We start from the raw sequence: 12,621 nt of genomic DNA on the forward strand, positions 1-12,621 counted from the left end.
GCTCTGCGAGCATGTTACCATGACAGCATGTTGCCATGACGACACGTTAGAATCACCGTATGAACCCACGCTGGATTTAAATTATGCCTAGATTATGCTCGATAATGGCACTGTATAAGAATCCTATCAATTATTACTTGGTTAATACCTGGTTAATGGTGCACTGAAACGTCTCCGACCGGATCAACTTAGACAAAGAACGAGGCAGGATTTTCCCGTAAGTTATTTTAGACAGGCATGTGAACAGCCAGCCCGGATGGGGTCCTTCAACAGCCATCAAGCAAGGAGCGTCACAGCTGCCAGACGGAGGTCAGAATGGTGCAGAATATTGTCAATAAACTCATCGGTGCGAAGTACATCGCTATTGTAAAGACATGGTGAGTTAAAACGGGGGCAGGTTGAGTTGTGGAGACACATTTGAGAACGCTCGTCATGTTGGTTGTGTTATCGGCGTCCTTGTGTCCTTTTGTGTGACCCATGCAGGATAGCTTTAGCTTAGCCTGGCCACAGGGTCTGAGGACAAACCTGTTAAAGTCTCACAAACAGAGGATTTACGTTTAATTTAGACAGAAACGCACTCTAAAATCTGATTATTAGTACACTGACACGTTGAGGAATTTAAATATATCGGAATTTGGTCATTTTCAAGACACTCACAATGTTGAAGCTCATTAATCTGATAAACCTCTTAAACACGTGGGCTTTGACATTATTAACCTATACAAGGTGTATATTCATACAAGGAGCTTAAGTCCTTCAGTAGAACTGTTTAACGTTTTTTTTTCTTTTTTGTAAAACATGGTATGTTTCATTTCACATTTTTTATTTCCTGTTAATAATTAAGCTACATGTATCATACAGATATTTATCAGCTTTTCATGTATCTCAGCACAGTCTTGAAACAACAGCATTAGACTGCAGCCAGTATATTTATGTTTTTCCTTGACTGCACATCTCAACTAGTGATTAAGCGTGATTTTCTCTCAGTGAAAAACTGCAAGAAAAAGGCTATCATTAATGTAAATATCTTAATCAAGCTTGTATCCTGTGTTGACCTTTCAGAAGTAAATAACTTATTTTGGTTCACTGCACTAAAATAATTTAACTCGCATGTTCATGCACCATATTTCTCTTAACTTTTTTTATTTTATTTTTTTTATTATTTTGTGCAGACTTGATACAATTTCAGGCAAATATTAGGTGTCTATTGTTCATGCCTAACGCCTATTGTTTTCTTCCATCTAGGGTACCAAATATGGTCGGATGGGGAACAGTGGGCGGTGTGGCGCTCGTTCACTTCACCGACTGGCGGTTAATTCTAGACTATGTGCCGTACATTAGCGGAAAGTTCAAGGATGAGTAAAGACAGCTTTACAGTGAGTTATTTGTCATTGTGTCAACAAAGTGTGTAGCTGAACGTGATCCCCTTACACTTACAGTGTTCACTTTAATTGCACATGAGCTTCATTATTCTGCATACATAGCTCAAATTAGATTTAGGCCGGTGAAAGCCACGCCAGGTGCCTCTGTAGAACATGAGTTAAACATTATGCGTCGTGGTTAAATGTATCATTTATATCTAACGTGTGTCTGCAGAGACAGCTCCAGCCTGAGATCAACAGTCCATAACCCCTTAATACCTGATGTTCCACCTTGTTTCACAAATGTGAGATATCTGTACACCCTGCACATTGAAAACAATATTAGAAAAAATATTTTTCTATAGTTAAAAAATCTAAAGAAATAAATATTATCGAATACCGTAATTCAAAGGGACACTAACAAAATATTAATTAGAAAACTTTTAATGACAAAATGGAGCATGTGTTTTTTCAATTTCAATATCACTAACACTTCAAATAAGAAAAAAAAAAGATTTGGACTGTGTATTATTTCATGTCAGACATTAAAGGGTTAAACATCTGCACTGCTTTGAAACCAAGGATTTCTGCAGAAAGACAAAGTAACAGTGACTGTTGAGTATTTGTTGGCTGATAACTTTGGAAGAATAAAGACTAGGCTTTTTCTTTGCATATTTTTAAAGAATTAACTGTTTTCCTCGTGGTAGGCTTTTTTTTTTTTTTATTATTTTTTTTTTATAAATCTTGATGTGAAAAAAAATCTGTTAACATTTACTAATAGACATGAATTAATTTATGTTTATAATGTGGCTGTACAAATATTGTAATGTTGGGTTGTTATCATTAGTAGTAGTATGAAGGTACTACTGCATGTAAACAAATTGCTGGGCCAAAAAACGTCCCATTAATTTGTTGGAAGGCCTTCAGTTTTGATTGTACCTCAAATATGTTGTCTCATCCTTTTGATGAACTTATGCAGTGTCACACCATTTATTTTTTAGCAGTGTTGCATTCATTTATGTTGAATTGATGATGGGAGGATCACAGTTATCTCTAGACAGCCCTAAGCTGTATCGAGGATGGCAAGGTCCTGAATCTGTGGGGGTCAGTTGAATATGCCTTTGGGGGAGGGAAGAAAAACTATTTTGGTGGAAAAACCTGAACATTCAGTATTTTCAGGTTGTCAACTGATTTTTATTTAAAAATGTAATTATTTACTTTGCCTTGGCACTGTATAATAGGAATATTCCTTTTGTAGCCTCCGTTCATCACCACCAATCTGAAATCCACCAGTGTAAAATGCAGTCAGGATTGTCATGCCAGGCACAGGTTTCCAGAGTCAGACTGGAATTGATGGACTTTTTTCTTTTTACAAAAGCAAACACATGTTTGTGTATATTTTGCTAATGAATGTTCCATGTGTGTGCTTGCAGGGCCAGAGCCTGGGGATGGACATATGGAAGGGTTGCTTACACAGCACAAGCTTAAGTGTGATACCTTGTCTCAACAATCACTAAGGAGTTTGGACTGAGGGAGGCTCTACGTAAAATGTTGTTGTTGATCCAGTGTTAAAATATGTGAAATAATTGTTAACTTATCTCGATGTTTCAAATGATTCTGTAAATGTCCAACTATTAAAATTATTTTCTTGAAACTGCATGGTGATAAGTTTTCCTTTAGTTCATTCACACATGGGCCTTGAATGTTTGCAATAAATTTTCAACAGATGGATATGCTTTTATTGCCCCCTCCCACTCACATTTGCAGCCCATATTTTGACTAAAAGTCCTGCGAGGTAGTTGGGCACAACTCTAATTCCTGTGTTTATGCAAGTGTGGTGATGAATTAAAGTATGTAGTAGTTAAAGTATGACTATATCCTGCAAACCCAGACTGCGCCAGTTTCTCGCAGGCACTCGGCTTATTTGATTAACCTCGCAGTGAAATTTGTGCGGATAATGTCTTTCATTTCTAAGGGGGAGGGGACTGAAAGAGGAGAGGGGAGAAGGGATTTAACATAGCAAGAGGCAGAAAACGACTGTCTTCAAGATGGATAAAAACGAGTAAGTACATCACCTAAAGGAAAAAGAAGCCGCCAGCTAAACATTTAATCGTAACTGTGGCATTTTATGCGTGATACCCCGCTAACATTTCAAATTTAAAAGTATGTTTGCCATCGATTAGGCAAACATCCTGCGGTCTCGCTCTGCGCGCACAGCAGTGCGGAGTCTCCAGTCGGGATGTAGCTCCATCGAGACGGCGTTGTGGCATTGATATGTGCGGATATGCTCAACTTTGAGCCGGGACTGCATTGATAATGTGTTATTTCGACGGGGATACAACCAACAGTGTTGGTGCTCGATTCTGCATGAGTCGCAGCCTGCTCGAAAGCGCTGCTAAAAGCACGACGTCCTCATGAAATGAGGTCAGTTTAATCTACGAGGTCCATTTTGTTCATTGATAAAAGGCAGCTGCAAGACTCAATGACAAGGGTCTTCATTGTCGGGATAAAATGGCTCTCCAGTTTCACGTACCCGACGTAAAACCGCCGCATTTTAGTGTACATGCATCAGGTGAAAGTGTCTCTCCCCATACTGCAGCCTTTAGCTTTAATGATCAGTGGCTGTAATGAATGTTGTGTCACTACCGCTGGTGATTACGGTCTATTTGCTGTCAAAATGATGGTCCCCATAGTTCACTGTTGGAGAGCTGCCCTCCTCCAGCGATCATAGACACAACACAGACGGTACTTCCGGTACATGTCAAAATAAAATAATTAAGTTACTTCGGTAAAAACTGTTGTGTGGAAATAATTTAAAGTTGTTTTTGGATTATTTTTCAAAAGCGTGCTTCTTGGGGTTAAACATTAGATGTTTTTTTTTTTACCACAAAAGTTTTCTCTATATTGAATATATAGCCAATTTTGTTGGTTTTCTAAAAAATGTACACCTGCCTCAAATTCAAACTTATTGTCAAAAATAACTGTTATGGATTAATTAATTTCTTTGAAAGGATATTGAATAATATTAACCAAAAAAAAATTTAATAAAATCTAAGGGGGAATGCAAAAAGTATTTTATTGAAATGAAGATTTTTATATAAAAAGGGGCATAAAACATTACAATCGGAAATCATATATGATTAATTTGATGATGCCTCTGTTCCTAAAGGAGTCATGGGTGGGTTTATTTTAAAGTGGAAATAGTGAATAATGAAATATTGAGAATGTGTGGATGTATGTATAATATGACTAAAATTGAGGAAATCTAAGAACAAAAATAATTAATAGAATAGATAGAATAGAAGACTTTATTTATCTCCCAGAGGAGAAATTCAGTCGTGCAGCAGCCAAAACACACACACACACTTTATACAAAAAATTTAAAATAAAAATAACCAATAAGTAGTTAAATAATAAAAAGAGCAATATAAAAAGTAGAAAAAGAGTATGTACAAGAGAGAAAAAAATAGTAAACACCAAAAAAAATTGATAATATTTACAAAAAATTTACAAATATTATATTATATATATTATATAAATATTATAATATTACCTCATACCTGTCAAGTCTCCCGTTTTTGGCGGGGAAACTACCATATTTTACCCCTCTTTCCCACCGTCCTCCCGTATTAGTATTTTCCCGTAAATTTCCCGTTTTATAATATAATAATTTTTAAACTGCAAACTGAATTGCCACTAGTCTTGCAAGAACTGCCCCCTGCTGTGCCCTGGGCTGCGTTGGTGGTGACAACGGGAGCAAACTGAACAACAAATCAGAGATGGATGGATGGATGTAATGAGAGAGAAAACATTTCTGCACAAAAAGCGAAGACTTGGTGTTAATATCTCTAAAAATGGTAAACCGAATTTAGTTTCCTAAAGATGAGCAGAACAGAAACATGCATCTGTGTCATCAGTCAGTGAATGCCACAGAGCCACGTGAGTGAAAATGACAAATTAAAAGAAAATGTAAATGTTTCACTTGAAGACAACCAATGTGTATATAAACTAAAAATATTGAAAATAAATAAATGTGCTTTAATTCCCCTTTGTGTTTTCATTTAGGTTCTATTATAGGAACTACATACATAGGAAGTGCACAGCATTTCAGTGTCAACAAAGGTCGTCCTATCAGATTCTGAGCACATAATTGTAGTTTGTAAGTGGTTGACAGGTAGTTATTTTGGATTTCTCCTAAATCAGTCTTAAAATGTAAGATACTGGACCTCGGTTGGGCTGGTGGGACAGTGGCAGGGAACATTTCCCCATATTTTTAAATCCAAAACTTAACAGATATGGATTTCCTTATTCTGCATAATGGCGCTTATGGTGGATCAAAATTATACTTTTGTTTTGAAGTTTAAAAATTCCTCGGGCTCGCCCTGTCGTTCCGGTTGCGTCGCGGTGTCTTAACGTTCAGGCCTCTTTCCCCCAGTTTTCCTCGCGGATGTATTCGCCGTGCCCCGTGCGAGACGTGCAGGTAGTGATGCGGCCGGAGGAGGCCGGGCGGCGGAGCGATCTGCGTGACGACAAAGAGCCCGGATGTTGTGAGCGGGCAGGTCCATTACAGCGGACGCACGCTTTAAAATGGTCGGAGCGAAAGCGTAAGAAACGAAACGAAACGATCTTCCTGACACCCCCCCGAAATAAGTCGATACGTCTAAAAACCCAACCTGGTTATTCACAGTAACCCCTAGTGGATTCATTAAGCTACTCGCGCGGGATATGGAGAAGAAACGGTGGGATTGCACTGCTCTCCCCAAAGGCTGGAAAATGGAAGAAGTGACCAGAAAGTCCGGTTTGTCAGCTGGGAAGAGCGATGTCTATTATTTTAGGTACTAAAACCACCGAGCGAGTTTTTTGTTTACGGAAACACGCAGGAGTGTGATGTAAAGTTTGTGATGGGATGTGAAGGGAAGGGGAGGGGGTCTACTTCCTCTCTATTGTTGGAGCGGTCCAGCCACACAAACCTGCCATGGCCGTCTGGAGGAGAAAGCTGATTTATGGTTCCGCGTCAAAGCGACGGCGTAGGGTACGCGGCGACGACACTGTCATTACCCGGTGTGAGTCGATACCCGGTTTGAGTCACGCATGCGCAGTCGCGTCCTAAGTTAGGGGTATTATTATTTACACGATTGCTTTTCGTATTTGGTCTCAATTTTAATGAATAAGTAACAGTTCCCTTTGATATTGCTAATGATGAATGAGAAGAAACACCATTTTCATTAGTTTAATATTACCCCAAAAATTTAGACATTAAAAATAGTTTCTCACAATATCCCTAACTTATTGTGAGTAGTATGTGTGCATATATATATATATATGTGTGTGTGTGTGTGTGTGTGTGTGTGTGTGTGTGTGTTTAGATATGATCATATATAGAGAGAGATGCATAGATATGTTCATATTTTTTCAGTTGGGAATGGTATAAACTAACACATTTTTAACATTACATTACAATCATTTTACATTCATAGAGCTGGATTTGGATTTCCTATAAAAGTTTTGGTAATGAAAAAAGGCCATCTATCTGATGTTTGATGTGCACTCTTGTTGGACGCGACTGCGTATGTGTGACTCAAATCGGGTAGCGACTCACATCGGGTAATGACACGCACCGCACGGTGTGCGTCGCCGCGTACCCTACGCCGTACCCTACGCCGTAGGCTCTGTGTCGATTTAACGCAGAAACCATAAATCGGCAGTTAATGCTCTGTATTTCCCATTGAAGTGAATCTACAACAACGCCAGATTTTTTTTTCTCCATTTAGCAGAGGAGAAGAGCAAGATGAGGAACAGAGGCAAGAGAGGGGGGAGGCGGGTCGTTTGTATAGTTTGTGGTAGGCTAACTGTACAATCCTACTGGTGTTACCTGTGGTGTGTGATGTTAAAGAGACATATGCATGAATTAATGGCACAAATCCACCCACAGTCCTCCTTTTGTTACTCATTGCCGAAGCTAAAAGACGTGACGCTGCAATGTTTCCATTTTGAAACATTTGGTCAGTTTTCCCATGTTTACATTAAGTTCACTATGTTGTAGAGGTAATATTCAGAGCTGTACTTTAAATTGATGTCTTATGATACCAAATCAGTTAATGAAAATGTTTGCAGATTAATTTTTATAGATGACAGAGATCTATGTGGAGCATTCATGAAATATTGCATTCATTTCACAAAGTACTGCTGTTGTGATTTCAGTATCATCGCTCATTTGCTTTTGACTTGTTGCATGTTGTGGCCTCTCTTATCTGCTGTGTTCGAGTGTGACGTGTCCATTTCGTTGTCCTGCTGTCATCTCTTGTTCGGTGACTGTGTCAGTCGGTCTGATGTGTGTGGACATTGCTGTCTTAATGTGACGAATGTTAATGTGAGGGTTTCTCATGTCTCCACCTAACCCGTCAGTCCATCCGGGAAGAAGTTCAGGAGCAAGCCTCAGTTGGCCCGTTACCTCGGTAACCAGATGGACCTCAGCTCATTTGATTTTCGCACGGGGAAGATGCTGATGAGCAAGCTGAACAAGAACCGCCAGAGACTGAGATACGATAACAACAACCAGAACAAGGTGAAACAAATGTTTATTATACTGAAATATGTCCAAACCAGTGTGTTAAGAGAGAAAAGCAGATGATCTCGTCTTGCCTTTTTAATGCTGATTATGCCTCCAACAGCTCCTACATAGATGTCATCATATGTGTTTGTAATCCAAAGCTCCCCCGAGGACCACTTTTTTTGTTTTATTGTTCTGTCTTTTCTTTATGATGTCATCCCTCCCCCTGTGTTCATTTGTAAGGGCAAACCTGACTTGAACACATCACTACCAGTCAGGCAGACGGCTTCCATCTTCAAGCAGCCTGTTACCAAGGTTACCAATCATCCCAGCAACAAAGTGAAGACAGATCCTCAGAAAGCTGTCGATCAGCCCAGACAAGTAAGCCTTTGATTATTATAACACAGTCCAAAGATGTTTAGTATTGTAAAGTGTTAGACTGCAAATGATATGGCAGGTGTTGGTAGGGTTGAGTTTGAATATGCTCCTGCCCTGGAAGCAACTATCTGTTTTTCCTATTCACAGCTGTTTTGGGAGAAAAAGCTCAGTGGTCTAAATGCTTATGACATTGCAGAAGAGCTGGTGAAAACAATGGAGCTTCCCAAAGGCCTGCAAGGTACAGACCAAGCATTAACTGATTTGCCATTTTTTTTTTATATCATGGGATTAAAAATATCTGATGAGCGTTCTGTTGCTTCTGCAGGTGTCGGTCCAGGCTGCACGGATAAAACTCTCCTTTCAGCTATAGCAAGTGCTCTCCACACCAGTGCCGCTCCCATCACTGGGCAACTTTCGGCTGCCGTAGAGAAGAATCCAGGAGTTTGGCTCAACACAACTCAGCCGCTGTGTAAAGCCTTCATAGTCACAGATGAGGATATCAGGTGTGGGGTCACACATATTGACACCAGTGATCTTTATCCTGAGGAGAGATCTATGTGCTATGGGTCCTATAGACCTTTTCAGAAATAAATGCATCACTTAAATAGCTTCCTCCATCTGTGAAAGTGACACTAGATAGACATGTTACTTTTCTGTTCACTTTTTTAAACTCAGAAGAGCTTTTGAAAGTGATGGAAACAACTACAGTACACAGGTGTTTCCTCCCACTTGAATCAGACTGGACAGTGAATCAAGTGGGGTGCATCTCTTAAGCTATCATGGAGTCATAGTCTTCTTTTCTTTTCTGTTTGCACTTGCAGAAGGGTGTTTCTATAATTTAATGATTATTCAGTACTTGTCCGATTCAAAGAAAGTGGAGGGGCCTCTCTGAAAAGAACTATCACAAATGTATTTCCTGTTTGATCATTTGGGTATGTTGGTTTGGAGATATGCCAGCTGGCTTGTCCTCGACAGCAAGAGGGAATGACAGCTCAGGCAGTGGCATATTAGTGCACTTGTTTGTTCCACCAGTTCTTATCAAGACAACTTCAGTTTTATTTATACAGATACAATATTACCTGTACAGTATGTACAATTTTTTTTTTTTAAATAACCGTTTACTGCTGAAATTTCCATGGTGTACAGCGAGAGACCTCTGCTTTTTACAAAAATGTACCAGCCGTTCTGTGCTGATCCAGCTTCTACAACTGCAAACTAACGACTACCCGTTGTTTTTGCGTAGGAAACAGGAAGAGTTGGTCTACAGTGTGAGGAAAAGGCTGGAGGAGGCGCTCATGGCGGACATGCTGGCCCATGTCGAGGAGGCTGCCCAGGAAGGAGAGCCTCTGAAGGAAGAGGGCAACGGCAGTGAAGACATGGAGAGTGTATAGCAGAGGTGGGTGGAGATATTAACGGGGAATGAAACGCTGCATTGCAAATCAGTCCCACCTTTGTGTTAACAGTAAAATTTTGGAACATCTGCCTTTTTTTTGTCGTTTACAAAGTAACCCTGCCTTCACACTGAAAGCGTCAAAAGTCTCCCGACGCCAGCATCTCGCTGTTTGGAGTGTTCACACTGAAAGCGGCATGCACTGTTGACGCCTGCAGTGGGCGGGGCTAAAGCTGCGCTGCAGAACTGGAGGGAACAGCCTACTCATATAGCGTACACATCTTTAGTTTCCTATTTCACCATAGATCTCACTTTGGGACGCCTTCTTTATATTTTAGCGTTATTTCTGCGTAGATACTGTAAGAGTGAGTTTGATGCTCCTTAACAAGTTTGGTCCGCGGATCAACATCAACCGGCAGAGCCCTTGCTCCCGGTGAACCATAAATCCGCCTAGGCTGATTTATGGTTCCGCGTCACCAACGCAGAACCTACGGCGTAGGTTACGCGGCGACGCACACCGTACCGCGACCCTACGCCGTCGGCTACCCCGTCGATTTAACACGGAACCATAATTCAGGCGAAGCTGCAGTCTGTGCGGTGAACACTGACACACCGGGTCGGAGCGGATTTGGTCATGATGTTTAACCTGTGTTTTGTGATTAATAAGCACAGGTTTTAATTAATTTTCGTTGGATCAATGTAGCAAATAAAATCGTTGGGACCATCCAGTTCCTCAACCATCAGTTACGCGTTTCACATGAGCAGTTCAGGTAAAAAGGGCAGTCAAATCAGCAAAAATGTCATTTTGCTGGATGAAATATATTAATTCCTGATAAAATAAGTTTGTTAGTGCACAGCTCTGCTCCTTTACGCATGTGAATGAGTGTACGTTTATGAGTACATGAAAGTACAATCTGCATTGAGGCTTCTTGCTTCGGGAATCCCGGTCTGTGATTGGACGACGCCTCGGCGTCGCCGCTGCTCATTTGCAAAAAGTTCCGATTTCTCAACTTCAAATTGACGCGCCGCCCCCGCCGCTTCTCGACGCCCGTTTTCATAGACAATGAATGGCAGCCGGACGCCTATGTGACGCTTTCTGTGTGAACGCAGGGTTAGTTTGTTGACCCTTTGGTCCATATCACATGATGCTTACACAAACTGAGACTTGAAACATGAACAATAAAATGCCACCAAACATTTTGAAGAACAGTAAATTTACAATGTTCAATGTTATGTGTTCTCTCGTAGGTTTACAGGAGGGTTCACACGTGTCCATCAGCAGTAGGAGCCCTTTTCCATCCCTGAAGAACTGTCCTCCAGTATCTTCATCCAGTTTAAACCTCACTCCACTGCAACCTCAACAGCCGTCGTCACCATCAGCCCGCTGGATGGGACTCCCTGAACCGCATTCACGAGCCCAGAAGATCTTTGACGAGGAAATGCTAAAACAAAAGAATCACAAACAAGAAATTATATAAAATGAACTTTGAAATAGTAGATTTTACCTGAGCGTGTCAAAGTCAGCATTCGACGAAAAGCGTATTTTATACTAAAAGGTTTTGAATGGGTTTATATTTTTTTTTTTGTGACAATCATGCAAATTCCAAGTGTTTTATGTCGGCAGAAAGTCTTTCTTGTTTTGGGTTTGTTTGTTTTTGTGTTTTTTGTTTTTGGGTAGTTTAGATTGTACGTGTTGTACTTTAAGCATCTCTTTCTGGAAATTTTACAATGTTCTCCGTGAATAATGTACCCCGGCAGACTTCCATCTCCTCCAGTGGTACCAGTACATTTGGACTATTCGAGCTGTCACAGCCGGTGTTACTAATGCACAAGGTATCATCTGAAACTGGTGGAGGGGAGAGTTTTAATGTAATTTCAATCATGATATTTTCATCAGCATCTTGTTTACATGGCACGCTCAGAATTGAACAAAGAGGGGACATGTCATTTTAAAAAAGCTTTTTGGCTTTCAATGAGAATATTTTCCTCACTTAAAAAAGAAAAGTGAATGAAGCGGCTGAGGGGAGTGGGAGGGAAAGGACTTGGAACCACTTTCAGTTTAGTTTTTGCCGTTTTTATTTGTCATGGTCGTGCTCGGCGCTCAGTGTCGAGAGGCTTTGCTATTGTCTTTTCCTCCTGTCAGTGTCGCCGCACACATGCTGCCTCATAAACTCATGCACAAAGCTGTTGACAGCAACAATTCGTACGTTTTTAATCCATCACTTATCTGAGGAATAATGATTTTGAATTATTTTTTATCCCCGTTAAATGACCTTTTGTAAACTACACCCAGCTGGAATCATGAAATGCCCTCACGGCATCAGCAGGCTGGCTGCTGAAATGCATTTGTTTGTGTTACTTATTAAAGCTTGTCAGTATGTCACTAAGTACGTGCACTGTCCTTTTACACACGCACATATACCAATAAAAGTTGGCTTTTTCTTTTTTATATATATACCATATTTTCTGGACTATAAGCCGCATCAGCTCTATTTAAAAAAAAAAAAAACAATAAAAAAAGATATATAAGCCGCACCCGCTCTATTTAGAAAAAAAGATATGCAAGCCGCCGATATTTATGTTGTTAGATTAGATATTTACTACATGTACAGAAGGATTTTGAACTGTAAATGATGTACATGTTTGTACCTAAATAGATCCTTTCCTAACAGTGTCTTTTAACGCGGCAGCAACTTTGCTGATTAAAACGGGACTGAACCAAGAGAAAATAACCGGTATTTATTCATCTATATCTGTTTGAAATCTGCTTCTACTTCTATCTGCTAAAGAAGAAGTAGCGTATTCTTCTTTGCATTTATTTTGTCTTAGTTTTTATTCTAATTCCGGTTAGCGCTCTCCCTAGCGGTGGAAGAAAAATCCACAGAAAAGCCGCACCTTTGTATAAGCCGCACGGTTCAAAACCTATGAAAAAAGTAGCGGTT

General features: G+C 40.2%; 2 protein-coding genes across 4 annotated transcripts; both read left to right on the forward strand.

The window, feature by feature from the left end:
* The first annotated feature begins 234 nt into the window (after positions 1-234).
* On the forward strand, positions 235-3,018 carry LOC133458126 (cytochrome b-c1 complex subunit 10-like). The gene is made up of 3 exons (XM_061737693.1): positions 235-377; positions 1,246-1,376; positions 2,795-3,018. Exons 1-2 carry the CDS (start codon positions 316-318, stop codon positions 1,361-1,363), a joined length of 180 nt encoding a protein of 59 aa, XP_061593677.1. The 5' UTR covers positions 235-315; the 3' UTR covers positions 1,364-1,376; positions 2,795-3,018.
* A 322-nt stretch (positions 3,019-3,340) lies between these two features.
* Positions 3,341-12,066, forward strand: mbd3b (methyl-CpG binding domain protein 3b). Of its 3 annotated transcripts, XM_061737696.1 has the most exons (8): positions 3,367-3,423; positions 7,133-7,201; positions 7,767-7,926; positions 8,155-8,292; positions 8,437-8,527; positions 8,615-8,792; positions 9,533-9,685; positions 10,928-12,066. In XM_061737696.1, the coding sequence occupies exons 1-7, from the start codon at positions 3,410-3,412 to the stop codon at positions 9,678-9,680; spliced, it is 798 nt and encodes a 265-aa protein (XP_061593680.1). In that variant the 5' UTR covers positions 3,367-3,409; the 3' UTR covers positions 9,681-9,685; positions 10,928-12,066. The 3 variants fall into 3 exon arrangements, with proteins under 3 accessions (XP_061593681.1, XP_061593680.1, XP_061593678.1); XM_061737697.1 differs by lacking the exon at positions 7,133-7,201 and having other exon boundaries at positions 3,341-3,423; XM_061737694.1 differs by lacking the exons at positions 3,367-3,423; positions 7,133-7,201 and adding an exon at positions 5,897-6,196.
* The last annotated feature ends 555 nt before the right edge of the window (positions 12,067-12,621 follow it).

Source organism: Cololabis saira, chromosome 13 (genome assembly GCF_033807715.1).
Source record: "Cololabis saira isolate AMF1-May2022 chromosome 13, fColSai1.1, whole genome shotgun sequence".
Taxonomy (NCBI): domain Eukaryota; kingdom Metazoa; phylum Chordata; class Actinopteri; order Beloniformes; family Belonidae; genus Cololabis; species Cololabis saira.

Coding starts and splice junctions, on each gene's coding strand:
- LOC133458126 (XM_061737693.1), top strand. CDS start 316: ATGGTGCAGAATATTGTCAATAAACTCATCGGTGCGAAGTACATCGCT. Junction 378..1,245: donor ATCGCTATTGTAAAGACATG/GTGAGTTAAAAC, acceptor TCTTCCATCTAG/GGTACCAAATATGGTCGGAT.
- mbd3b (XM_061737694.1), top strand. CDS start 6,087: ATGGAGAAGAAACGGTGGGATTGCACTGCTCTCCCCAAAGGCTGGAAA. Junction 7,927..8,154: donor ATAACAACAACCAGAACAAG/GTGAAACAAATG, acceptor TTCATTTGTAAG/GGCAAACCTGACTTGAACAC. Junction 8,528..8,614: donor GCTTCCCAAAGGCCTGCAAG/GTACAGACCAAG, acceptor TTGCTTCTGCAG/GTGTCGGTCCAGGCTGCACG.